General features: G+C 41.1%; 1 protein-coding gene across 1 annotated transcript in view; it reads right to left on the reverse strand.

Moving 5' to 3' along the window:
* The window catches only part of ELOVL5 (ELOVL fatty acid elongase 5), a 37,356-nt gene extending 10,984 nt beyond the window's left edge, over positions 1-26,372 (reverse strand). The window contains exons 1-3 of the mRNA XM_027644731.1: positions 26,223-26,372; positions 6,330-6,395; positions 4,205-4,392 (exon numbers count right to left, since the gene is read on the reverse strand). Of these exons, the coding sequence (XP_027500532.1) occupies positions 4,205-4,392; positions 6,330-6,387 (246 nt within the window). The 5' untranslated portion in view covers positions 6,388-6,395; positions 26,223-26,372. The remainder of the gene's footprint in view (positions 1-4,204; positions 4,393-6,329; positions 6,396-26,222) is intronic.
* Between the last annotated feature and the right edge of the window lie 272 nt (positions 26,373-26,644).

A 26,644-nucleotide genomic window follows, 5' to 3' on the forward strand; every position in this document is an offset into this window, starting at 1 on the left:
CACCAACACCAGCACACCAACACCAGCACACCAACACCAGCACACCAGTCTAATTGGACTGTATGAGAGATGCTACTGGGGAGGATTTTGTTTTTTCTTGTGATAAAACTAAAGTCTGAGACTCACTGGAGTGGGGCAGATAAGGTGCTCAGCACTGCATCACCGCTGTCAAGGTGTGATGGGTTTACAAGCTTCAAAATACAGCTAGATTAGAGTGAGGAGAAACAGAAGTTCACACTGATCAAAGAAAGCAAATGCCTGCAGAGATATGGAATTTTATCTTTACAGGAACACAGTCACTCCAGGACAGAGACAAGGACTTCAAGATGGTAGAGAAAGAAAGGGGAGAGGAAAGAACAGTCTAGCTGTCACCTGTGGCTCACATGCCACGGCATTTCTTCACAGAGTACCCTCCTTCCTAAAACAGGGTGCAGATCTGAGGATGCTTTTCCTACAGCATATGCAACACCTCCCTCATCAGGAAAATCCAAGACATTTCGCAGATCAATTCAGCAGGGAATTAATTTTTCAGATGAAGAAAAAAAGACAGTAAGAGATCCCTTAAAAAAGTGAGCCCTCATCACTGACCAGTTTAATATAAGCCTGGGTGGTCCAAATCACGTGGCTAGTTCTGCTAATAAACACCCTCAAAATAACAGGTCTCTGTGCCGTGTAACTTGGTAGCTGGCACTCTCCCTTCTTTGCTAAATTACCCAGCTGAGACTTGTGCAGAGGCATAGGCCCTGTCAGCATTGCAAGACAACTTGACTCATGACCCCAGCACAGAGCAGTGGCACACGTGGAAGCAGTGCTGTCTCTGCTATTCCAGCTGCTCCCACGGATCCTTCAGACACAGCTGTGCCAGCTAGCAGGCATCTCCCATAACCCCTCTACCAGCCACCCCACTACACACCTTCTCTAGCATGCAGGAGGCCACCCCTTGCTGTCCCTGCCTGAGACAGGAGTGTTATTTCTCCTCAGCATCCAAGCACTGTACATTTTTACAGAATAAAACATTGTTTGTCCCTAAAGAACATTCCCTCCTCCTGAAGTATGGGCGTGACAAGCCAGCCTAGAGAAAACTCTCCCTCCTCTAGATCTGCCTTGCCTTTTCACTGTCTGGGACAAGTGCAGTTCACTACTCTGTTCTGGTAGTATCAAAGCCTGGTCATTAAATATATCCAAATAAGTTATAGCAAGTACACACAGAAACTACTAGGAACTCCAAATAAGAAGTCTAAGATTTCTAGTGATTTTAGAACAAGGTTATATTATTTTGGCAAGACATGGTTCTTTCTGAGTTGTCTTTTCTCCTCAAGAATGATTCTGTGTGTGTTCTCAAAAGAAGCAGCAGTGTTACATACAGTGTGTCTCCATGTCTCCCAGTTGGAGGCCAGAGTAGACCAATGATGATGATCAATATGTCTTGCCAATACTGCCTAAGGAGACATTTTGCTGTGTCTTTTGCAACTGGACTTGTCTATCTCGCATTGACCTTTTTAGCCATCAGCGCACTTGTAGCAAGTGTGGATAGAATCCTTCTCAAATCTTCGTTCACAAAGCCTAGCCATGATGATGACGATAATTTTTTACATCAGTAGGCCAAATGGTACAAGTACACAATACCTAGAATTATACAAATCCTACAATGCAAAATTTCCCCATGTTATTGTTTACCGACACTCAGATGTAAAGGTCAGAAAACCAAACAGGTTATCCTTTTCATCCTAGATGGGAGGATGCACCATTTAACATCTTGTTTTTGTCATATAATATGTAACTTAAGCTGTGATGCTATGAATCATGACCTGAATCACCACAGCCATAACTCAGGAAAAACTCCAAAGCAGAGTTTCAGGTGTATCGTATACAAGCTATTAAAGCAACTTCTTTTCAGACAGGCTAGTAAAGTAAACAAGTTCATAAATGATGATGTTTATGACCTTCCTCACAGCAGGACTGAAAAAAATTTAATCCAACTGAAACTCAAAATGACAACAAGAAAGAGAACAGGGAGTTATATAAATTTTTTGAATGCTGCTCATCACCATTTTATCTTAAAAGTCAGAAGTGTATTATAAAGTGCTACTGATACATGGCTAATCCTTTAAAGCCAAATTTCCAAGAAGGAGGAGATCCAAGCAAGGGTATCACATGCCGTGCACCAACAGAGGTAACTGCGTAGGCACTTCAGCTTGAGAACATACCTGGAGGTGCAAGGACATGATTTTTTCCCTACACCCTTTGGCTCTCTCCCTGCAAACATCAAGCAATGTGGTGTTAGCACAAGACTCTGCTTTGCAGCATTTTTAGGGGATCACTACCTTGCTGCAGAGCATCGCTTGCCCTCACATGGGCAGCGAGTGCTGCCAACCACATTTCATTGCAACTATCACGAGTTTAATAGTCCTCATAATGCTCTAGCTTCATGTATGCCCATTTATAAGGAGAACAATACTAATGAAGACTTCCATATGGATAATATTAGATTAAGAGCAACACTTGCTTTGATGTAAAGAGTTTCATTATATAGGAAGGAGGACCCTTAATATTCACTGTATTTTAGTTGTCTCATTGCTTCACATTATAAAAGCTATTCTTTGGCATATAATAATAAACAGCCCTTTCTTGGTAACCAAGTTCATTGTTAGCAAGAAAAAGGCATTTATAAGATCAACAGTTCAGATATTTTCTCTTGTTTAAATTTATCAGCAGGTTTTGTAACATGGTAGAATGTTACAGTAATTTGGAAACTATGAGTATTATTCCAAATATTCAAGGGAAAAAGATTGGCTATCCTGAGAGTTTTATCCACACTTGGTACAACTGAGGGAAAGTCTACACTTGTAAACCCTCAATAACATAAATATACAAAAGGTTAAAACAATAGATCATTATATAATTGTAAATAATATCTGCATAAAATAATGCAAATGTACATTGAAGTCCACATCAACACTAAGTTTATACAAGTTAAATAGATCAACACACAATTTTTTCTGGATTATAACATCTTGACAGGGAGGTTAGAAATGTAAGCACATTGAGAACACAAGCTGTTCCAAGCATCTACTAAATCCAAAACTGCTCCCAACTGAACAATTAAGTATCTAAGTTCTTAATAACCCGACTGAGTAATTTTTGACTAGATAATTCACTACACAAGAGAAATAATATTACATTTAAATCGCTTCATCTCTAAACGCTCACCTTGTAAAACACTGTAGAATTAACTACAAACTTAAAGGAAAATTACAGCTTGTATGTACAGGCAAAAAAAAAAAAAAAGAATAGTAGTTTTAGCCCTAGCTTGTATTTGAAAAGAGCATACTGAAAGAATTGAAAAGAGGATGTTGACAATGAAATATCTCCTTACAGAAATGAGAAATACTTTGGTTAAAAGCAAGCCAGAGTATCCTGTACATTAAAGTGACACAGTCATTTTCTAACTGCATTGTTATTTAGACTACCACAGCTCTTCATTTTCACTCGAATAAGAACATACAGTTCTGAGTAAAAGCAGCTAAAGGGCTCTCTGGGACGTAGAAAACTTTACACTGCCTAAATCTTTGAGTTTTTATGAAAGAAAATAAGTCCACAGAAAGGTCAATTCAGTTTGAAATATATTTACATGTTTAGATTTTAAGTTCCAAGAAACAGATGAATCATGACAACCTTGTTTCAGCAACTTCATTTTTCCCACCAAAACAAGGAGGATGCAAAAGAAGTTATTGCAAGCTTACAGAAACAGATGTGAGGAGTGTGTGCATGATTAAATACACGTAAATAAAACACGTTTTCCCATCCAGATCAAGCCACAGTTTAGCTATGAAATACTTTGCACAATCCGCCAGCACAATCACACTGAGCAAGACTTCTAAGCAAGAAGGAGTTTCTGAAAGAGTAGCCAGGTTCACAACAAAAGATCAGGCCTTCATTTCCACTGAGAAAAGTGCATTTGAAACATTGCTAACCAAGGTCAGCAAGGATGTTTAAGGCAAGGTTTGTTTCACACCATCCTTAGAGGTAACATTACAACTACAGTTTTCTCCCCACAGAAGTGACATTGAAAATGGTTGCAACACTTTCGCAAATGCTTCCCCAAGTTTAGAAGCACCGTCCTCAGAGATAATTTTCAACATAAATCAATATAATTAAAACAGATACTGCAAAATAAGCCTGACCCTAATCCCTCTTCTCTTACCTCGTAAAACATATACAGAGAAAGCAGTGTAAGTCCAAGGTTGTAGACCACCAGAATACCCCTGCATGAGAACGGCTGCTTATTCCGCATGTACTTCGGTCCTAACCAAACAATTAGTAAGTACAAGGCCGAGAAGATAAAGGTAGGTGTATAGTTTTCCAGAAGAAGCCATCCTTTTACTCTGGGGTCTGAAATGAACAAACAAAAATATACAAACGCTTGGATTTTGTAAGGAGAAGAATTCAAAGTACACAAAAATAGCTGTACCCAAAATGCATCCAGTGCTGGAATAACAGAGAAAGATGAAGGAAGCGCAGCAAGCCCTTTTACTAAGGGCCACAGTGCTAATTACAAACAACAAGGTTTTAGCTGTACAGTTGTTAAAGAAAGCAGAAATAATTCTCTTCCCAAGGCAAAAATATTCTTATTACCTTAAGATATTACTATTATTTTTAAATACTCATTACCATTCAGAATTGTCATCCACTTGAATACCACAGATGAGCTTAAACTATAAAGAAAAGCTTCAGCAAATCTCTCCCCCTTATTTTCTCAAACCAACCCTTCCCAATGGTGCACACATTATCTCCTACAGTCAGCAAACCTAGGATTGAAGCAGATCCCTTTGTGGTTATCAGTGGATGATCCTGATAATTATTTTCTAATCAGTACTAACACAATTAGACTTATGTATGTGCTATTAGAAAGAATTAAATTTTGGAGTCCTTGCATGAGCAATGAAATACAGAGCAGTCAGTCCAGTCTGACTAACCAGTCCAGCTGGCAACACATTACCTTCTCAGGGAAAGTGCATAAACCACATGGAACAAGAGGATTTCAGGGGAACACTTGTAACAGTTGTGGGATCCTTTTGAACCACAACTGTGTTGTCCATACCCAGCAACAGTGCAATATTTCACTCCTCTCACTGAAGTTGGTCCAAAGTACTGAAACCAAGTTTACCAAACTATAAATGAACAATTCAAGTATTGCTGGCATTCACAGTCCTGACTTAATTTTAAAGGACTCATATGTGGATCCTTCATGTAAGAAATGAGGCCAAATGTAGGTTGGGAAGTAATTAAGCAAGTTGGGGAATTGTTTTGATTTGCCACCTTTACGGTTCATTATTTTTAACACACAGCAAATACAGACCATATGCCAGCACTCACAATAAGTTATATCAGAACATCCAGACTAATTTAAATAGGCTTAGTATGAAGAGAGGAGCAACAAAGGCACCAAAGATACTAATGAAAGCAAATAGAAAACACACTTTGAAGAATCAGAGGCTTGTTTCACCTCCTGTTGACTTTGTCCTGCGAAGCAGTGGCACCACCACCGGAGCCTCACTGGGACAAAGAAAGAGGCAGAAAAGGTGTTACTGCAGCAGTCAGAGGAAGAAAGCACGGGTTACTGTGCAGCACTGCTATGCACAATGCACACAAGATGCTGACATTTAATCCCCCCCTCGGTCAGAATGAGGTGGAATGGAGCCATCCCTACCCAAGCCCTCAGCATGAGGCCACTGCCTGTCCTGGTCCTGCTGCCTCTCCCTTCCTCATGCTGACCAGAACTGCTGTTCTCCACCCGCAGACTTTTTCCCAATGAAAAAACCTACCAAGAACAGTGCCTCTTTAAAACAAAATGGTTTCAAAGCAGCAATGCTTTCCAAAAGCCACAGATATTTCTAGTGAAAAATTCCGAAGCAGCTCCAGTTATGAGGGCAAGATTTATTTATTCAATTAATTAATTAATTTTAAATTAAATGGAAATTTAAAAGGTTTTTCTTTTTAATAAAAGCTATTATTACATTCTAAAAAAAAAAAAGGCAGCAAAGATCTGAGTGAGGTAAGTCAGTAAGTCAGTCACTAAGATGACAACATGAGCTTAACTGATAGTGAGAAGAACAGCACCTACAATGGTCACAGCTGAAAAATTAGCAGGTCTTCAGGTCAAAAGATCAGAAGCACTGAATAGACTTTAGTTTTTTACACTGTCATGCATTTTGATGCTTTGCAATCCTTAAGAAAGTCACCTGCCAATGTCAAGTTAGAGGGAAGCTGTTTCTTATGTTCTAGTAAGATCAGTTTTATTTATGTATTTAACTTTTGAGAAATCTTACCTCTGGGTCCAAGCCAAACACCAAAGTAACTATTGATTGTTTTATCCAGAACTTCCATTCTACAACCTATTGAAATGGAAAGAAGAGGACAAAGTTAGCTCATGAAAACAGTTCAATCATGTGAACACCATCTGTTAGGGTTAACAAAGAAAACACTAGTATGCAAAAATTCCAGCAAACATAGTGGACTTTCTCATCAGATACAAAGTACATAAGGTTTATTTTATTCTTGAGTCACTGGTGTATGAGCTATATTTCCCACTGAAGTATTTCATCAGAGATCTAAATGCACAGAAGCTAAAATAATGAGTTCAGATTAACCTGAAGTTCTTTTTAATTCTGTATTTTGTATGTGCAAATAAAAAATGGAATCTTGCAAAATCCCTCAGTGAAGAGAAGGATTGGACTTTGAGAAAGCCAGCAACAGTGAAATGTTCCAATAAACACTATGAAGCTCTTTTAACAGACTCGAATAGCTGGCAGTGCTAGCTGGGGAGAAGGCAAGGGGGGAAAAAGTGAAAACTGGCTCTGCTATCACTTGCAGATAGGTGACTGATTACAGCCCTGATTAACAGCCCATAAAACCAAAAGATCAACAGTCACCGAGTGACAGGGAGGGCTGCAGAGGCCAGGGAGGACACACTGCAGTTCATGGTACAAGCATCTCCAGTTCCAGAAACTGCTTACTGGTAAAACATTACCAGATAAAGCTCATCCAACGTTAGTAGAGTGAATTCAAATGTAATCTGTCAGCTCCTTACATGGCCACTAATTATTGGTAGCACCTGATCAATATACTGGGGTACTTAAATTGCTGTACCTCCCTAAGGTTAAAGCAGGAAAGCAGCAACACTTTCCATGAGCAGGGACAACTGTGCATGAAGCTGTTCTCAAGAGAAGAGGAAGCGATTTTCTTCTTGATTAAGAAAAAAATTTCCTCTTTTCTACCCAGAACTGCACTGAGCTTTCACTAATAAAATTTTACCCGTTCTTAAGAGGATGGTTTTCACTGTTTGATGTTTCTCCTTCCCTAAAGTACTAATATTAGTAGCAATTTTTAGTTATAGGGAAATAACATAAGTAACACAAGCTGCCAGCATACTCACAAACCAAAACAATCAAACAAGCTTACATGTAGTTGATAACAACAAAAAAGTTAATTTTTTTTCAGTTGTAGCTAAACAAACAGTTCTCTTCCACCTGTGAAAACCTCACCTCTAGAGGTGTACTGATATATGCAAGTAAAATTAATAGTATGTCCTCCGGTTTTAGTCAGCCGAGACTGAAACCTCCATTTCTTCTGGGTCCAGCAAGAAAAGTCAAGCAGGATGCAAACAATGCTCTCTCCCAGGTACAAAGCAGGTCAGGGAGCCACCCAGCAACCACAGGGGCTTTGACTTCCCATGGGACCAAAAAAATACAAGGGGCTTAGATAAATGCATTTACATTGTGTGGTCTTCTACAGAAGTCCACATCCCTTCCACCGCCGGCCCCAGGCAGGAGGCTGATATGCTCACCAAGGACTTCTGGCAGCACCATAACCCATCAGTTCCCTGCAGAGCTCTCAGGGACACAAAGAATAGACTTTCCCCTCTGTGTTGAACCACTTTGGACTACACAAAGCCACAGAAACATCCCTGGAATCTGGTCACCAGGCACTAACAAAAGAGCTCGATCAAAATAACCAGAAGTGTTAAAAGTATTTTGTAGTCCCAATTCATACCGGTTTTACTTTCTGACTGAAGAAGCCCAGCCCAAGTAAGCAAACACTTCACAAGAAAGTGCATTTTTGGGATTACATCACTTCACCAGCTATGGTACACAAACTGTGAGCATCTGTGTGCATGCCCACAGCACTGGCACACAGGTGTCCTAGGATTAAGGAAATGTAAGTGAGAAAGCCTATGCTGTGTTATGAGAAGCATGAGCATCAAGAAGGCCATGATAAATGAGTATATAATTCCAAGGAGAAGACAGATAATGAGAGAAAGCATTTTTTTTTGTCACCCCAGCTCTTTTTTTTTTTCTTTCAGTCTGTCAGCTATTAAATATCACCAGGAAAAGCACTCCCTGGCGGATAACTCATTTTGTTGTTTGAAATCCCCACTTACTCAATTTGTCTGTTGCTCCTTTGATCCAGTACTGATTGATCTAGTTACACAGCACTGCATCAGCCAATAACCCTCAACTGTGTCTGATTTCAACTCCCCTCCTCACAGGGGAAGGCTTCAGAGGGGAGAGCTTGTTTCAAAAACAAGGGTTCGTTACACAAAAATATACAAAAAAGCTCAATTCAGAACTAACTTGCCACATACTGTTGTTTGCTTGACACTAAAAATGCAGATATGTAAATGAAACAACTAGGAAAGCAGAAACAAACTCTGCCTAGCTATAGCAAGGATAGGAAGAAATGAAAATCCATGTTCAACCCTTCCATAAAATTGGAAGAAAAATTCGTTCTCCAGGAGGAAGAGTCTTTCTGCAGAAGTCTCATCTTTTTTGAGCTGGTACCCCAAAGCAAGTTTTTGAGCCAGTATTATCAGACAGCATATTGGAAAAGGCACAGCAAAGGAAAAACTACTCCTAGCGTTGATTTCCCGAATTTGTAGAAAAAGAAATTGTTTCAAAAGGAACTCATTTGTGTAACAGAAAAACAGAAGGAAACAATCTGCTTTTGTTCCAGAGGGGGTCATGTGAAAATGCATCAAGTCTCCTGCCAACAGCCACACAACATTAAACACTGCTTCAACAGCAGCAACTACAAGGGTTCTTTTTTAATTAGAATAGTTAACCAATTCAGAGGAACATCGACTCCCAGAAAAATTAAACCAGTGGCCATTTGGAACACTGTAATCGGCATGTTTCCTAATACTGAAAGTAAGCAAATTCTGCAGCTGACCACATACACAAGCAGATCAACAGCAATGCTCCTTTACCTGGAAATCATCCCAGAGCAAGGCACACTATTCACAGAATCAAAGAATGGTTTGGGTTGGAAGGGACCTTTAGAGGTCATCTAGTCCAACCACCTCTACCATGGGCAAGATCCTCCACTTAATCAGATTGCTCAGAGCCCCATCCAATTTGAGTTTGAATGTTTTCAGGGATGGTGCATCTACCACTTTTCTGGGCAGCCTGTTCCAGTGTTTCAACACCCTCACTGTAAAAAAACTTCCTTACATCTAGTCTAAATCTGCCCTCTTTTAGTTTAAAATCATTGCCCCTTGTCCTATCACTACAGACCCTATTAAAAAGTTTGTCCCCATTTTTCTTGTAGGCCCCCTTTTAGGTACTGGAATGCCACAATAAGGTCTCCCTGGAGCCTTCTCTTCTCCAAGCTGACCAGCCCCAACTCTCTCAGCCTGTCTCCATAGGAGAGGTGCTCTAAGCCCTCTGATCTCCTCTGGACCCACTCTAACATGTCCATGTCTTTCTTGTCTTAGGATCTCCAGAGGTGAATGCAGTACTCCACGTGAGGTCTCACAAGAGCAGAGTAGAGGGGGGAGAATCATGACCCTTGACCTGCTGGCCACATTCCTTTTGATGCAGCCCAGGGTACAACTGGCTTTCTGGGCTGTGAGCACACGCTGCCAGCTCATGTACAGACTCTCATCCACCAGCAGCCCAAGTCCTTCCCAGCAGGGCTGCTTTTAATCCCTTCATCCCGCAAACCATACTCTTGCCGTCGATTGCCCCAACCCAGGTGCAGGACCTATACTTGGCCTTGTTGAACCTCATGAGGTTCCCATGGGCCTGCTTCTTGAGCCTGTCTGGGTCCCTTGGGACAGCACCCCAGGCATGTCAATCACACTACTCATCTGGGTGGTGTTGGCAAACTTGCTGCGGGTGCACTTGATCCTGCTGTCCATGTCATTGATGGAGACATTAAACAGTACTGGTCCCATATGGACCCCTGAGGGACACCACTTGTCCATCAGGACTCTGAGCTGCTGACCACTACCCTCTGGATGTGATCATCCAACCAATTCCTTATCCACTGAACAGTCCACCCATCAAATCTAGATCTCTCCAATGTAGAGAGAAGGATGTTGTGGGGGCACACGTCAAAGGCCTTACAGAAGATCAGACAGATGACATTTGTAGCCTTATTCAGTGCCTACAGTCAGGTAAAAAAGAAAAAAGAGACCCAATTATGCTAGACAATACTTTTTTAAACATGTACCTCTATATACACCGGTTATTTTTTCCTGAGTTTCTACAATGGACAGAAAAAAAAATCATCTTCTCTGCTACCAAATTTTATCATTGCAGTAAGGGCCCTGAACACTACAGCAATTTGAATCAAAGTCTGGAAGCACTCAGGTATACAATCTGAAAGATTTTACTCCTTCAAGTCCAAGTATCTAATCCAGAGAAAACCTATCTGATATTTTAAACAAAACAAGATTACTGGACTTCAATTCTGCAACACAAACATAACGAAGGCTAAACTTGTACCTTGCTCCAACACGATCAAGTCCCACTTTTTCAATAATCCTCTGGATTTTGACACACAGGCTTTTTTGGACCTCCACAGGTCATTTTGCATCCTTGTTTCACTTTGACACTATGACCTGAGACAAGCACCATGCTCCAGCAGCCAGCCATGTGTCTGGGCAGAAGATACGAGCTGTACCCTGCCACTCAGTCCAGGCATGGATGGCCCCAGTGCGTCTCGGTGTGACAATCAAAAATACAGTGCAAAGCCTTTTCTTGCAGTATATATTTTTTAAGTTTATTTATAAAAAGTGTTTCATACAGGCTACAAGCATTGACAACATGCTCTTCTAATGCACATCATTAGTCTCCGAGGAAAGGGCTACTAAATACTGAAGGATTTCACCCAGCTCCTGCCTTTCAAAAGGAAATTCTCTCCTATGCTTCGCACTGAAAACACATTCTGGGGCGTTTATGCCAAAAAGTAATTTAAGAATTCTTGGTCACATTTTAATGTTGTTTCTTGAGTTTCTTCTTGGAGTAACTTTCCAGGTGCAAAGATGATGCACAAAAATATAAAGGTTTGCCCTCTGTCCCATGGTACCCTTTTTAAGCAAATCAAACAGCAGCAAAAAAACATTTTGAGCTGAAAGCTCAAAGCACTGGGAGCCTGCTCCCTTTAAGCAGGATCCTTCAGTTCTCACCCTGCTGCTCAAGAACTCCCTGAAACAGATCCCAGTTTTCACATCTAAGTGTCTGAACTTGAGTTCAAAAAAAATTCCCAAAATAGGCATCTAAATAATTGTGCTGGCTTCTGAGAGCAACCCGTTGTCAAGGCTGGCTGCTCAGCCTTCTTGGAAAACAGCCACTTTCGTCATTCTTAAATTAGGACTTCGAAGCCTAATTTTAGGTACTTGCTTTTGGAAATCTTGATTTGTGTTTTCTTGTAAGTGACGTTTCGCAGTCCCTGCTACTGCAGAGGTGACTTCTCTTTTTCTTCCTCCAAAAGTACAAACTATCCCTCATCCAAAAACCCAACAATCACATTGTTTTTTTGCTTTTGTAGATATACTGGAACTGAAAATGCTTGGCTGCTTGAGAGATGGAAGACAGCACTGATAATCAAAGCTGTCAACCATTTTCTGTCCATTTGCCAAAGCTGCCCAGTTTCTCCTTTCCATTCCCAAAGCCTTAACCACTCCTTGCATGTATTGCCTTTCAACTTCCTGCCAAACTGAGATTACCCTTTTTTCCTCTTTCTGAATACCCTCTTATGTCCTAAGCATGCTTAACATTAGCAGTAAAAAGGAGTTCAGAATAAATTATAGTCCTTATTGATCTGAAAGTGTAGGTATATTTATTTTATGGGAAATCAGGTGAAGTATAAGTGCTGCAGATTTTGCACTTTAGTTTTGTTAAAATACAAGAAAGTATTTTAAACTTTAGTTTGCACCTGTATCTCTAGCAAAGTGATGCACATTTTTGGCCCTCTAGCATCAGCAGCAAACCCTCCAGCTTGCTGCTGACACATCTGGACCCACAGTGCCGAGCTTTCATACTCCCTGGCAGCACCAGCATAAGGAAGCTTAGAAATAAATCATTTGTATAAAATTCAGGGAAGCATGAAAAAAATGCAGGACAAAGGAGAGAAGCTAGTTTCAAACAGTTTAACCTCAATGGGATTTCAAACCATTTGGAAATGTAGGGGGTAAAGGAAGACTTCGGCCAGTGAACTGTAAGGTATAATTTCATGCCATTACTTTTCCTGTCATTCTACCCCCCTCCCCAAATCCTTCAGTAATGTTTACCTTCATACTTAAACACAGTTGTGGTAATCAAAGTATTTTACAAAACAGAAACAAATACAAGAAAAGGATACTGCAAAACAGAGTAAATAATTGTGCTCAATACCCAATACCTCATTAAATCAGAATCTAATTATCTTCATATAGAAAAGTTAAGAAAAATCATAGATCCTTGCAGTTTTATTAACACTTTTAGCAGATCTAAACTAATTTGAATTAGGATCTGATTCAAGGACTAGGATATTCACACAAAATTCATCCCCTTGAAGTCAACAGCTCTTGATAGGGCAGGGGATTATTTCAGGCAGAGGGAAAACACCAAGGGCAATGGCCAAGCAGGAAGAGCATGTTGGAAGCAACCACACAAAGACACCCATGGAATTACTAAGAATCTGTGGAAAATGGCTCACCACTGCCTCTCCATCCCAGAAGGATGCATCCAGCATCCACCTGCAAATAAAGATCTTTCATACTGCAAAGTCCACCTTAACAGCAGCAGGTCTGGCACCCCTCAGCACTATGGTTTTCTCAACAGCATGAGTTTTCCTGGAATAAAGTGTTCAAGGGTATATTCTGTGCCCAGTCACTGCACTCATATCCCCGTACTGCGATACTGGAAACCTCCTCACTGCTGCCAGCTTATACCCCTGGTGCTGTTAAGAGCAACACAGTGCAGAGTGCAAAAGTATTTACAGAAATAAAATGTGGAGGGAGAAAAGTCAAAGCACACAGGTTTATTCAACTGCTGTGTTTGTAATAGCTTGCAATTATAAAATGTACAAGGGTACTGCACAGACAACTCCTGGCTGGGGTTAAAGAACTGCTTCTTTTTTTTTTTTTTTTTTTTAATGGCAAAGAAATGGAAAAGAGGATCTGTAGCAAACTGTGTGAGATGGAAACAGGGAGAATATGTACACGGCACAAGAGCGACTAGTCGACTTTTTTGTAAGGAAAGCCAAAGCACAGCATGTGCTAGATAGCTTTGCTCCAACCTCCCCAAGCAGTATGGTAGTGTTTATTAACAGCTACTCTTTGAATCTGAAGCTCCCTCTTTTTACTGCAGCTCACAATGGAAAATTGGCCTCAGGAAGCCAGGGAAACTAAAGAGAGCTCAGAAGATAGGAGTCAAAAGCTAAGTCCAAAGGGCTACAAGGACACTGGCTTTCATTTCTGGTCTCATTTCTCTTATTCAAGTGCCACGTGCAAGAAGGTCTGAAAAACTCTACTCCCCTTTAATAAAGGGACTCCTATAATCTCTGTCTGTGCACTTCACTCAAACCAACTTTATACTTCCATAGGAGTAAAATAAAGTTACAGCCCCCAAAGCCTATTTTAATGAGCCTTCTTGGTCAAAAGGCTGCATTTTCTAACAACAGAGCTGATGAGAACACAGCAGCAGGACCAAGGGATGGAGAAGCCCTGCTTTGCATGACCATTACAAACAGCAGAGCTCAAGAGCACTGTACCTTCAAGACAGTAAGTTTCAATTTACCTTTTCTTTAAATGCCCACATCTCATAATTGCATAATAAAACTTAAAAAGCGAGAAATAGGAGGAAAAAAAAGAAAAAGAGTTACAAGTGGGACTGTCCCTCCACATGAACCCTCATTTCCTCCAACATGCTGCAGCTGTGGCACTGAATCTGAGCACTGAGAGAGCCTTTGTCACCAGCTTGCCCCCTCCTTCTGCCAAAATCTTGCTCCACTGAGCTCTGAACTCAGGGGACATCTCAAGAATAAAACTGGAAGTATAGGACAGGTATATAATTTTGGTTACCTTCTTTGCATTTAGTAGCTTGACATGACAGTCTGCTATCTAATCCAAAAAAGTACTTAAAATTCTTCTGCATGTGTGAAACACTGTACAAAGCAAAATACGCCTGTGTGCAGCTATCCAGTAAACAAGGTAAAGCTATAAAAAGGTTATCTTGGGTTCACATGCTGACTAGATACATGAATCCAATAAAAAGTGGAGAAATTAGTAGAAGATCATGAAAGCTGGGGGTGACAGTCACAAAGGTAATGCTACATCATGCAAATCTGACTACTACAGGCAGAAGAGCGACATAAAACCTTAATTAAGATGCCCTGCTAAGATGTGAAACTACAACCCCTGTGTTCAGGTGGGTAACTGATACCTTTTGAAGGACCACTTGTGTTCTGGAAACCAGATCACACTGAAAAAGCACACATGTCACTCTCAGGCAAGTAACAGTATGTTAAGTATTTATTTGTGTACTTACTCGTATTTCCAAACTGTGTGGAGTGGTACCTGGAACACTATGAGAGTGAAATTCTCTGATGGGCCCTAACACACACAAAATTACATGTAATACACTGAGTTAGTTACATTTTTCAATAAAAATGAAGTGAATTTCTACACTTTTACTTAAAGGAAGAAAAAATGCATACTGACAATTGTACATGCGTGTGCTTGCCTTGCTGCTGATTTGTCATATGGCAGCCATGCTATGAGAAGCCAATTTCGAAACTTCTCTATTTTCCTGGTGTACCCCCATGAGACGAATTAATCCTGTATGGCTGCAACTGTACTAATACTTGGTGCCTCCATTTTAAGATGCTAAACATCATGCCAGACAGTACATCATACATAGTGAACAATACTAACAAAAGTCAGGCAAGTATGAGTAACAGAATCACAGAATCATTAGGGTTGGAAGGGACCTCTGGAGATCATCCTCCAACTCCCCTGCCAAGGCAGGATCACCCAGAGCAGGTGACACAGGAACACGTCCAGGTGGGTTTTGAATATCTCCAGAAAGGGAGACTCCTGGGCAGCCTGTTCCAGTGCTCTGCCACCCTCAATGTAAGAAGTTCTTCCTCATGTTGAGGTGAAACTTCTTGTGTTTTAGTTTATGGCCATTGTTTCTTGTCCTGTCGCTGAGCACCATCGAAAAGAGTCTGGCACGAGCCTCTTGGCACCCACCTTTGAGTTACTTATATGTATTAGTGAGATCCCCTCTCAGTTTTCTCTTTTCTGGGCTACACTGTCCGAGCTCCCCCCAGTCTCTCCTCATAAGAGAGATGCTCCAGACCCCTCAGCATCTCTGTGGCCTCTGCTGGACCCTCTCCAGCAGTTCCTTGATTTTCTTGTACTGAGGAGCCCAGAACTCCTGATGCAGCCTCACTACGGCAGAGTAGTGGGTGAAGATCACCTCCCTCGACCTGCTGGTCATGCTCTTCCCGATGCACTCCAGGATACCACTAGCCCTCCTGGCTGCAAGAGCACACTGCCAGCTCATGGAAAATGTCATCCACCAAAACTCCCAGGTCCTTCTCTCCAGAGCCGCTGTCTAGTAGGTCAGCCCCCAACCCATACTGGTAATTGGGGTTATTCCTCCCAGATGCAGTACCCTACACTGGCCCTTGCTGAACCTCATTAGGTTTCCCTCTGCCCAACTCTCCAGCCTATCAAGGTCCTTGAGGTTGATGCGAGTACATTTTAACCCTTCATCCAGGTCATTAATAAACAAATTGAATAAGACTGAACCCTGATCCCTGGGGAATGCCACTGACTACAAGACTCCTATTGGGTTATACTCTGCTGATCACGACCCTCTGAGCTCTGCCATTCATACAGTTCTTGATCCACCTCACTATCTATTCCTCTAATATTTCCTGAGCTTACCTATGAAGATGTAATGGGAGACAGTGTCAAAAGCCTTGCTGAAGTCAAGGTAGGTAACATCCACTGCTCTCCCCTCACCGACCCATCTTGCCATGTCATCATAGAAGGCTATCAGATTGGTCAAGCTTGATTTTTCCTTGGTGAATCCATGCTGACTACTCCTGATGATGGTTAGATTTAAACAGAAATAGGTACAAAAAGTGTTCCTTTTCCCACCATTCTGAGAACTAAGACAAAAAAAAAAGTACTTCAGGTACAAGTGTTATGCCATGGCATCATGCTGCTCAGGATGAAACCCTGCCAACTAGGCACCCCTGCCTTTGAAACAGTGTAGAAATAATAGGCAAATCATTCAGAAAATCAACTGCCTTTAAAATCTAATCTCCTTTCCAAAGGATAAAGGTGTCAACACTCTGTAAGGCAAGATTTTAACCCTGTTCCTACCCAGGACTCATAAGAAGTATTGAAAGTTAAGATATCAGGTTCTGGCATAGGGATAGAAAACAATGAGAAAGGAGATTTCTTACAAATGCAGATCATTCTCCTCCACCTTTCCCTTCTTGTACAACACTTTGCACATCTGTAAAAAAATGGCTGCCAAAACCATGCAGCTGCATTTCTGTTACAGAAGCTCATGGCTGAAAAGCCTGGTGGGTCCTGAGGAGCTGAACATCCTTGCCTGCACCAGACCCACACCAAACCAGTTTCTGCCAAGAATCAGCAAATATTGGGGTGCCAAATTATTGTTGTTACAAGGGCCCCTGAAAAAGAGGACTGACACCTGGAGTCATTAGAAAAGAAGGTATTTCTGCCTGTACATTTCCGTGGTTTGATTTTGGCAGCACTTTCCTAAATGTTACTTCATCAGAAGACCCTGCTCCAGGAGGCAAGTACTGCAGTTTCTTATATTTTACTCTTTGTTTTAAGGGCAGAAAGACCAACCAACCAATTAAAAGGAAATACTGTAACGGTAAAGCTTGACATGATCTTATCACAAATTCTTTCTATGAACTTTAAATAGCAGCAGAACTTAATTAACAGCAACTTCCAAACTGTTTTCTGCAAGCTCATAATATAAAAGATTCAGTTATCTGCAGAAGTCAGACAGTGAATTCCAGGAAAACAAGTCCCTTTCCTCCAAAGTTTAGCCAGTCTTCTTTCAATAAGAGGCAACAAATTCATGGTGTAGTGGAAACCCTGCAGCCATTAAAATCTGTTTCATGGAAAAACACAGCTAGACTGAACCCCCAGCTCCAGCACCAAGGTGCAGAAGGTTTTACTACATTTGTTTAATACATTCAAAAGCACTGGAGCAAAAGCAGGGTCAGTACTGTAATTTGATGTAATGTATCTGCTTTAAATACAGGGATAAACCAATATCCACACAAACAGCAGGCAACAGGTTTCCTCCACAACCCTGCAGCTATCCAGTCCTCCTCAGGGCAGCAATCCCCTGGAAAAGGGGGCACCAGATATGCCTCCTCTGCCCTGCTGCTTATGCAAAGTCATCTGCAGCAATTTACTCATTCCTAAAGATAATCTCCGTCCACCCGGCATTTTTCCTACTCACTCCGGTTGAGGTGTCCGCTTATGCCCATCAGGAACCCTCAGGCCAACAGCCACCACATCACCTCACCTGTGCCCTAACTTCTCCATTCAACCAGGTCCATAGCTATAAAACCATACCCAAGGTGTGTGGGGTGACAAGGAGCCACCAAGAACGGATCTGACACTGCTGCTTTCATTCCTTCCCTACTCTCCACCCTGCCCGGGTGGAGGGAAGCTGGAAAAATTAAGGCAGCCCAAAAGAAACCAACCAAGCAAGAAGATCAGCTTTCAGCTGATCTACTACAGGAGAAGCAATGGCACAAGGCAGGCATATGGGTGACAAAGAGGTCTTACCTGACTGAAGCTGAGCAAAGTCATTGTATTGCACCCAGCAAGGAACCGAAGCAAAAAGAAAGGTAAAAAAACAGGTAGACAAGAAGGAAGATGTAGACTCTTTAAAGCATAATTCTAGAAAGCTATTAAGAAAAGGCCAAAACAAAATGCAATGCACAAGCATCATTGAACATATAGGAATGGTACTAGTGAAAAGTACAAGAATTGCGGAAAAAACATAAAATGAAATAACAAAAGATCATACAGCATATGTCAAAGCTAACTTACGGAGATTTCTTAAATGTAATTGTAGCAGCATGAACTGGTAGATTATTGTACTGTAAAGAGCAAACAACAAAAAAAGCCCCCATCCCTGAAATATCAAGGCAGGTCAGATGTAAAAAGGGAAGAGGAAGAAGGGACAGGAGAAGAAGGTTAACCATTGAGAGACCCAACAGACAGAGATCAACAACAGATTGGGTTCTTTTTCAAAAAAAAGGCAACATAAATGTTTTATTAAGTCTAAACAAAGCAAAACTATTCCAATAGAAACAGAGCTAATGAAAATAGAAACACAGAAAAAGAATGAAATACAAAGTTAGACAGTGAATACAACCAAAACCTCTTACTACACACTGGCCAGCCTGCAATTGAGGGCCTTGAGGTCAGAGGGGAAGAATCCCTTTTAATTCTCAGCCTTACAGCACGTTACACTGTAAGAAACAACAAACAACAACCTTACGAGTGATGTGAGACACATCTTGAGCACAGCAGACCAAGACCAAATTTCAACAGGAAGTTTGATTTTCTGATAGTACCGAACATTTTTTACTTAATTCCCAAAGCTTATAATTAAATTTGTCCTATGAGAAAAACACATTGCTACGAAACCAGACAGTGATTTACACATGGAAAATAAAACTTTTTCCATTACTATGTTCGTTGCAGCAAAGTGAAAACCTAACTTAGAGTGTATTTTATATTTTGTCAGGAGTGAAAGACAGGACAGAATTAAGAAGTGTTTCATCAGCACACTTGTAAAGCAACTCTTTAAACACTAGGCAAAAGACAAGCTCTTTAGCCTCTATAGTAAGACTGTGCACAGTAATTATAAAGGTGACAACATATTAAAAGTCGCTTAGCAGGTAAACCCAAACTTTTATATTCTGAATACAGAATATAAATATAATCTGTACATGTTTTGTACAGATTGTGTAGGATATAAAATAATGCTTCAGGCAATCAAACTGCTTATTCATGTTGGCAGAGCTCTGAAAGCTTTCCTCTGAAATCTCACCACCACCACAGCTCTTTTTTACTGTATGCTAAAAGCAAAACATGATTTTGTGCAAAAAACTCTTCCATGAACCAATTTTTCAAGTATCAAAGACAATTTCAGTGATTGCAGGTTATTCCACAACGTTTTTATGTCCCTGTAATACAAGCCCTCCACACAGATGTGTCATCTCTAAAATAAACAGCAGCAAAGGGACTCTTCATTTAAAGAGATCTGTTATTCTGGACCAGGGAAGCTAAATGCTCAAGCTCAAATCCCCACACAGGAACTGGTAGGTGGTGGAGGGATAAGAGAAGAAATAAAAGCAAACCACCAAACCCCCAGATTTTGTTAACATTCTTCTCTCACATTAAGGACTGACAGCTTAGGTGGGAATTGGGAAGGGGAATGATGCTGCCTGCAAGAAGAGGAGGTGTCAAGAGCCTCCAATGGCTGATTAGGGCTTCTTCACTGGCTCAGGACAAAACCCAGCCCTGCCCCTCTGTTCTGCAAAACAACCTCCCAGGGCATCGGATGAGTAAGATTTTTAAAAAGCAAAGCCTGAAAAATAGATGCAAACAGAAACATGAAAGTGTGCAAAAGGAGCAGCAAGGAAAAACAAGGTGAGGAGAGGGGTGGAAAACTCCTTAACTTCATTGTAAGCTCCTTCACACATGCAAGTGACAACTCACAGCCCCTGTCACTGCAGCTTCAGTCATCTCCTCCCAAGGCCATGTTGGAGGCAACACAGCACTATAGGATGTAAATAAAGCACTCACTCCAATATGATCATTTTTCATACACCGTAAACAGTGGTTAAAACATGGATACATCCATGTGTTCTCACCAAGTACATCCTTGAGGACTCAAATCCTTATTTTACCAGCTTCGTAAATGTGTATTTTAAGACACAAAGTCAAACTCCACAAATGCTTAGAAAACTGCACTGTGCTATATACAACTGATGCCTGCATTGGTGCATTGTGTGAGCCTGATATTTTTGTGAAACCAAGAAACATTCAGTCTGCAAAACTCAAATTCATTACAGCTCTGTAATTGTTCAACTTGAGTTTAAATTTTAATATTTGATCTAAACAAGTTCAGCACTGAATTTAGAAGGAATGAGTCAATCAAGAAGACTTAAAAAAATGCAAGAAAAACCTCTGAAAACAACATTAGCAGTTGTTCCTGTACTGTAATGTGAGCCACTTAGCAGTGGTGATAGAACAAGAAATCAATACAAAGAAGTACCAAAGGATATTATATTTGTTCTGCAAGGCATGGCCAGACTTGCAGCCTGCCTTTGTGTGCTTCAAAGGGAGATGATGGTGGTTTTGAAAGAGCTAAAAAAAAAAAAGGTAGGGAAGTTAGAGCTTCCGGGAATCAAGTAAAGGTGGATCAAGTATGGCCTTTGGAGAATTACTTGGAACTTAACGAAGGCTGCAAAACCAGAGGACAGAGTGCCATGGTTTGACTCTACCTGGTAACTAATATCCTCCAGCCACTTGCTCACCCCTCTGCAGACCTGGTGGGATGGGGACAGAACCAGAAAAAGGTAAAGCCTTGTGGGTTGAGGCTAGTTCATTTATTAAACTGTTCTTAAGTTAATCATCCTCATCATTACCATCACAACAACAAAACAACAACAAAAACCACATCACCACCACAGCACCACCACCACTAACGATGATGATGGAAATGAAGATAACAGAAAGAGAGAGGGAGGAATAAAACCCAAGTAAGAAACCAACCTCTGACTGATGCTGAGCCAGTCCCCAAGCAGCAATCAGAGCCTCCCAGCCAATTCCCCCCAGTTCATGTACTGGGCATGACACTCCCTGGTATGGAATATTCCTTTGGGTCAGCTGTCCAGTTTGGGTCAACTGTCCAGGCTGTGCTCCCTCCTGGCTTCCTGTGTACCCACTCACTGGCAGAGCATGGGACACTGAGAAGTCCTTCATTTAGAGTAATCCCTACACCTAAAACATAGTGTGTTAACATTATTTTCATACTAAATCCAAAACACAGCACTGTACCCAGCTACTAGGAAGAAAATTAACTCTATTCCAGCTGAAACCAGGACACAGAGTTACTACTATTTAAACTAACATGACAAGTGGTCTGACATTATCGACTATAAAAATGGTTTATGGCCATGCACAATTTTTACCTATAAACAAGTAGAGGCAGCAGCACCAACTCATGCACTCAGGGCAGTGATCTACACTGAAACACAGTGGCCTTTCTGTCACTACCTGTATTACTATTACTGTTTTCTCCTCATTTGTAACTGAACAGACAAATGCAGTACTCCTGACTGATGTGGTGCTGTCTCTCTCAGCCCCTATGTAATGGGTCTGCCACCCTATATATTGCTGGGGTTGTTCCCTTGCAGTTGTGTTTTCCTCTAGCCCTTACACTGTATTTCAACCTCTTGCAGAAGGTTATGGGAACACTCACCCCAAACTTCCCAGTCCACAGCTGAGTCTGGTGGCTGGCACTGGGCAAACCCAGCCATTGCTTCTACAGCCAGAGCAACAGGGGGTTGCAGTGGCGACTGTGATCTAAGCTGTGCCTTCTGGGTGGCACATAAGCCAGAATTCAATAAAATATGAAAAAATCTGCTCAAATCTTTTGCAAGAGGCTTTTCTGCTTAGGTCTGTTACAGAAGCAGAGAAAAATCCATAAGTAACAAGGCCTGTTGGACTGGCAGCTTATTTTCTGACAGTATATCACATATGTTAATAAAAAAAGAACATTCTGCACCGCATTACAAGTGCAGGTATTTTCCCCATTAATGAGGCTTCATGCATACAATAAATCAAGCTCACAAGACCAATGTAAACCTTAACAACACACCACAAAGGCCACTGTACATGAGTGAACTGCGGGATAAGTGTGTGATGCAAGGGATAAACGCATGACCCTAATTTAGGACAACCAGCTGAGGGTTTGCACCAATTCACAGGGTCTGTGATCAGCTAAAAACAACCTCTCCAAGCCAGTACTGCAAAAGAGAAATGAACCACCAAACCACAACCAAACACTCACCATAAGCAAGTGTTACCCTGCAGTCCACAAATATATACACATAAAAATGCAAGCATAACTAGCATTGTGTCCTTCAAAGGCAAATCCCAATCTGTGTACCTCTACCAACACTGTCCTGCAGCCACCACAGGAGTTCTTGCCCAAAAGTATGCAAGTAGCCACATGAATGAACTGAACCTGTAGATGCTTTCTGGTAAGCACACATGCCGTGCACCCAAAGTAACATGTGCCACTTGAACTTCAACAAGAGAAAAGCTTTCTCAAGTTTCGTTTTCTAAAGGGCAGGGCAATGTTAAACACTGGAGAATGTCATCCTCCTAACTGGTTAAAGGTTTAATTATTGTTATTGAAGTCAAAGGGTCTCCCTACTGTTTGGCAAGAAGACAATTCTCAAAAGGATGATTCAAAATACCAGTATTTTTAAAATCAACCTCAGAGCAGGAAATATTCCTTCAGGAAAAGGTTAACAGAAGCTTTCTGATTCAATTATGTGCATAAAAATAGCACAACTAAGGGGAAGCCTATATAGATTAAGGTATAAAGGTCTATAGTTTCAACTTAAGCAAAGAAGAGGACACAGGACTAGCTCAAGAACTAGACCTCTATGTTTGGACCACTATGCTGACAATTGATACAGTAATGGCAAATGTGAGAGTAGATTTCTTTTGTTCATTTTTAAGAGCTTCAAGATCTCTATTTGAATATGGATGCCATGGTTTTAACAGCAGAGGGAGAGGAGCTGCTCCTCCACCAAGTTATGATCTGCTCCAAACCCTAAACGCACAGCATCCAAGGGAAGAAGGCATAAAGGTAAAGGGAGGGGGGAAAAAAAGAACAAAAGAAAAAAAAGGCAGCAATGCAAATGTGCCTGCTTATGAATTAACTAACTAAACATATAGCCTAAGACCATAAGACATTTTGAGGTGTATTACTTAGTTTAATAAGCTAAACCACATTATTCTGCAAATTAATACTTGTTAGTTTTTGTTTAACACCGGTAACATCCTTAGGATCACACCAATGAAAACGGTCCATCGGCATGCATAAAAGCTGGAGTGTTACCTGAAATCAAGACTACTTCCTTTTTGAACTCAAGCATATGTTTTACAGCAGGGAGCCTGAACATGCACATAGGAAGAAAGCAATTACCCTCCAGTGACTGCAAAGGCAACTGGCAGGAGGAGAAACAGTTTGCTCAAGGTCACAGAGGGAGAGGAGCGCTTTCAAGCGATAACAGAAGAGGAACAGTCACTTTGTTCAAATCACTGACCCAGTGCCTCAAGGGGTAGAGTTATGAGAAGATCAAAGAGCAGGGCAGAATTTGAAAATGTAGAAAAAAGTTTTATTCCATGTTTGTTGTAGCTTTGCACAACTAAGTTTTATCTCCTGTAAATGTTAGTGCAACTCAGTACATTTAGTCATCGCCCAAAGCATCACTTGGCAGGCAAATGTTCAGTATGTTTTGACATGGAGGTCAACTAAATCCAGACAACTTGAGCATAAATACAAGTTCATGAAATGTTTTTATATTTCTACTTGCTCAGTAGAGCAGGTCATTAACAAGGTTACCATTTATGAAGCACAACCTCTACAGCTAATAATCCTTTAATAAGGGCGTGAAAAATACCCAGATGCAGTGGGATGCTGAGGCCAACTCTTAATTTGCAGCACTGAGATCATTGCAGGTAGTGTGATTCATTTGTTCATGGAGAAGCAACAACTGCACTTAGCAGCATGCATCTCTAAAATCTCTATACACCTGGTGAGGGAGTTTAGTTGACTGGCCCTGTGCTTTCTAAATGCACAAGGCTTTGTGTTTCACACGAGTTAACTTCACCAAGGAAATTAAGTAATTCTCCAATGCATCCAATATAGCAGGAAAGCATTTACTGAGGACATACTTCAGACAAGTTTGCTCTTGTGCTCTTATTTACCTTGTAAGATAATGTGTCCTAAACACCAAAACAGAGAAATCAAGGCAATAAATTTCAGGAAATTAATTCCAATTAATAGATCTAAGGATCTGTACACAGTCAACAACAACTCTACAAGTTATTTCCACAGTAAAATCAGAGGTAGCACTTATTTGATTTGTCAATCAAAAAATCAATTCACATCACTGTTTGCATTACCTTTACCAAACAGAGATATAACTGCTGTTCTGTTGGATAATGGGGACAGGTTTCAGTGCCCTCAGGAACCCAGATATAAATCACTTTTACCAGTCAGCACTTACAAACTGCAGGGATGTCAGCCTAAGCAATGCCCTTGTATTGCTGCATTACCAAATTTAAACAGCCTTAGGAAAGGTCATAGCAAAGCAATCTGACCTGGAAATAAGTTTTTAAACCAACCAATTTCTATGTAATTCATTGATTACCCTTTTTATTTGTCCTTGTGGGTGTTCTTCCATTTAAGGGAAAAAGCATTTCCAATGCTAGCGTGCATAAACCGTTTGGATTGCAGGGTTCTTTTGCATTTGTAACACATTTAAGAATCACAAATTAGCAACTATATTACTATGACAAAACAGCTACAGATTACAAGGATTATTGTCAGTTTTGTGAAGTGTCTGGATGCATACGGAGCAGTGTGCTCTGACTGTCATGCAGAAAGCATCAGTTTCTTCAGTCTATTATACAGTCAAACAGCTTTGAAAAGCTTATGCTCCATCCTGGAAGAACATAATTTTGCACATTATAAAAAGAAGAAAACAAAAGCATTACTGCAAAGATTTGAGGCAACAGCTCCTAAAGTATTCCTATGTCTGAACGGTTTCATAGATCTCATTCCTACACAACCAGTTCAAGACATGGTAATGAAAGAAGGTAAAGAAAGAGGATTAAGAGGACAAAACAAACAAGTTGTTCAGTTATGCAGTGGAGGTTATAGTAAACAGCATCATTACCTATACATGCCTTCAAAAACTACACGAAGAGCTACCAGCACTAAGTAGAGCTTTAGTAGCTGTGAGAATTCAGCATTTTGCTTGCAACTCATTTTAAGACAGTATGCCACTCACAGGAGTAAAACAACATGCCAAGATATAAGAGGTAGAGGTATTTGTGGCTCTGCTCTTCAGCGATGAAAAAACACCCCTGTCTCTCTTCGTTCGGAGTCAGAGAACAAACCCTCCATATCTGGAATAAACCCCACACCATCATGAGCCCATTTGCTCCAAAAGGCTTTCCCGGTCCAAAAGGGCCTTTCTGGCATAACCTGTCCCAGGAGACAACTCTGTGCACAGCATAGCGGCTCTGTCTTCCTGCTGCTATGGCAGGAACCCCAGACCCAGAACGCTGACTAAGCCCCCTCCCGTGCCGGTGGCAAGGTGACACCTAAAGTGGTGCTGAGCCCACCCTCCCACCACCCTGCACCACCACACCGCTCCTGCCCTGCCTGTTGCATGAACATCCCTTGGTGACATCCTTTTAGTGCTAGCTCCAAGAGGGACAGAGGGCACAACAGTATACAGAGGCATGACACTGTTTTAACAGGGCGCTGTAGGCAACTACTGTTCCTCTCCCAAAAATTTGTCTCAGGTGGGATGCAGACAGTATTAACCGGGAGATTTGCTTTATCTGCCACTGAGTGAGGGCTGCTGAGAACCACCAGAAGGCAGAAGACAAGCATTTTAACCTTTTGCTCTGTATGGGCTTTTTTCTTCTGAGCTCAGCAGAAACAGAAGCTTTTGATGTTGCAATGTTTACTGCCCCAAAAATGAGGAAGGTAAAGGAATGAGGTCAGCTCAGTACTTGAGAGCATTTAACCAATTACCAACTGAATGTCACTTACAAAGAATATGCTTTCCCAAGGGGGCAGCTCTGGATCATGCTCAGCACTGAGCTTTCCATCTGCGGCCACTGGCCTCAAGCACCAGGTCAGCCTGAAATCCTAAAATACTGTCAGTTCCACCATCATTCCCAAAAATCTCAGTCTTCAAACATATTTCCAAAAACCTGCTCCTAGCAAGTTACAAAAGAATGAGCAATTAAAGGAACTGTTCAGAGGCCTGACAGATTTACACTATTATTTCCAATTTACATTTTCTAGTTCTGTTAAGCTTATCTTCTTTAAGTTAATTCCTCTGGTAAACAACACAAAATGAAGATTAACAGGGAAAGAAGAGATTAGACCAGAGAATTCAAAATATTTTATTTCAATTCTGGCTCTACAAAATACAAAGAATGTAACAAGAAGAATATTTGCTGAGAAAT

Source organism: Corapipo altera, unplaced genomic scaffold, assembly GCF_003945725.1.
Source record: "Corapipo altera isolate COAL_440 unplaced genomic scaffold, ASM394572v1 2, whole genome shotgun sequence".
Taxonomy (NCBI): Eukaryota; Metazoa; Chordata; class Aves; order Passeriformes; family Pipridae; genus Corapipo; species Corapipo altera.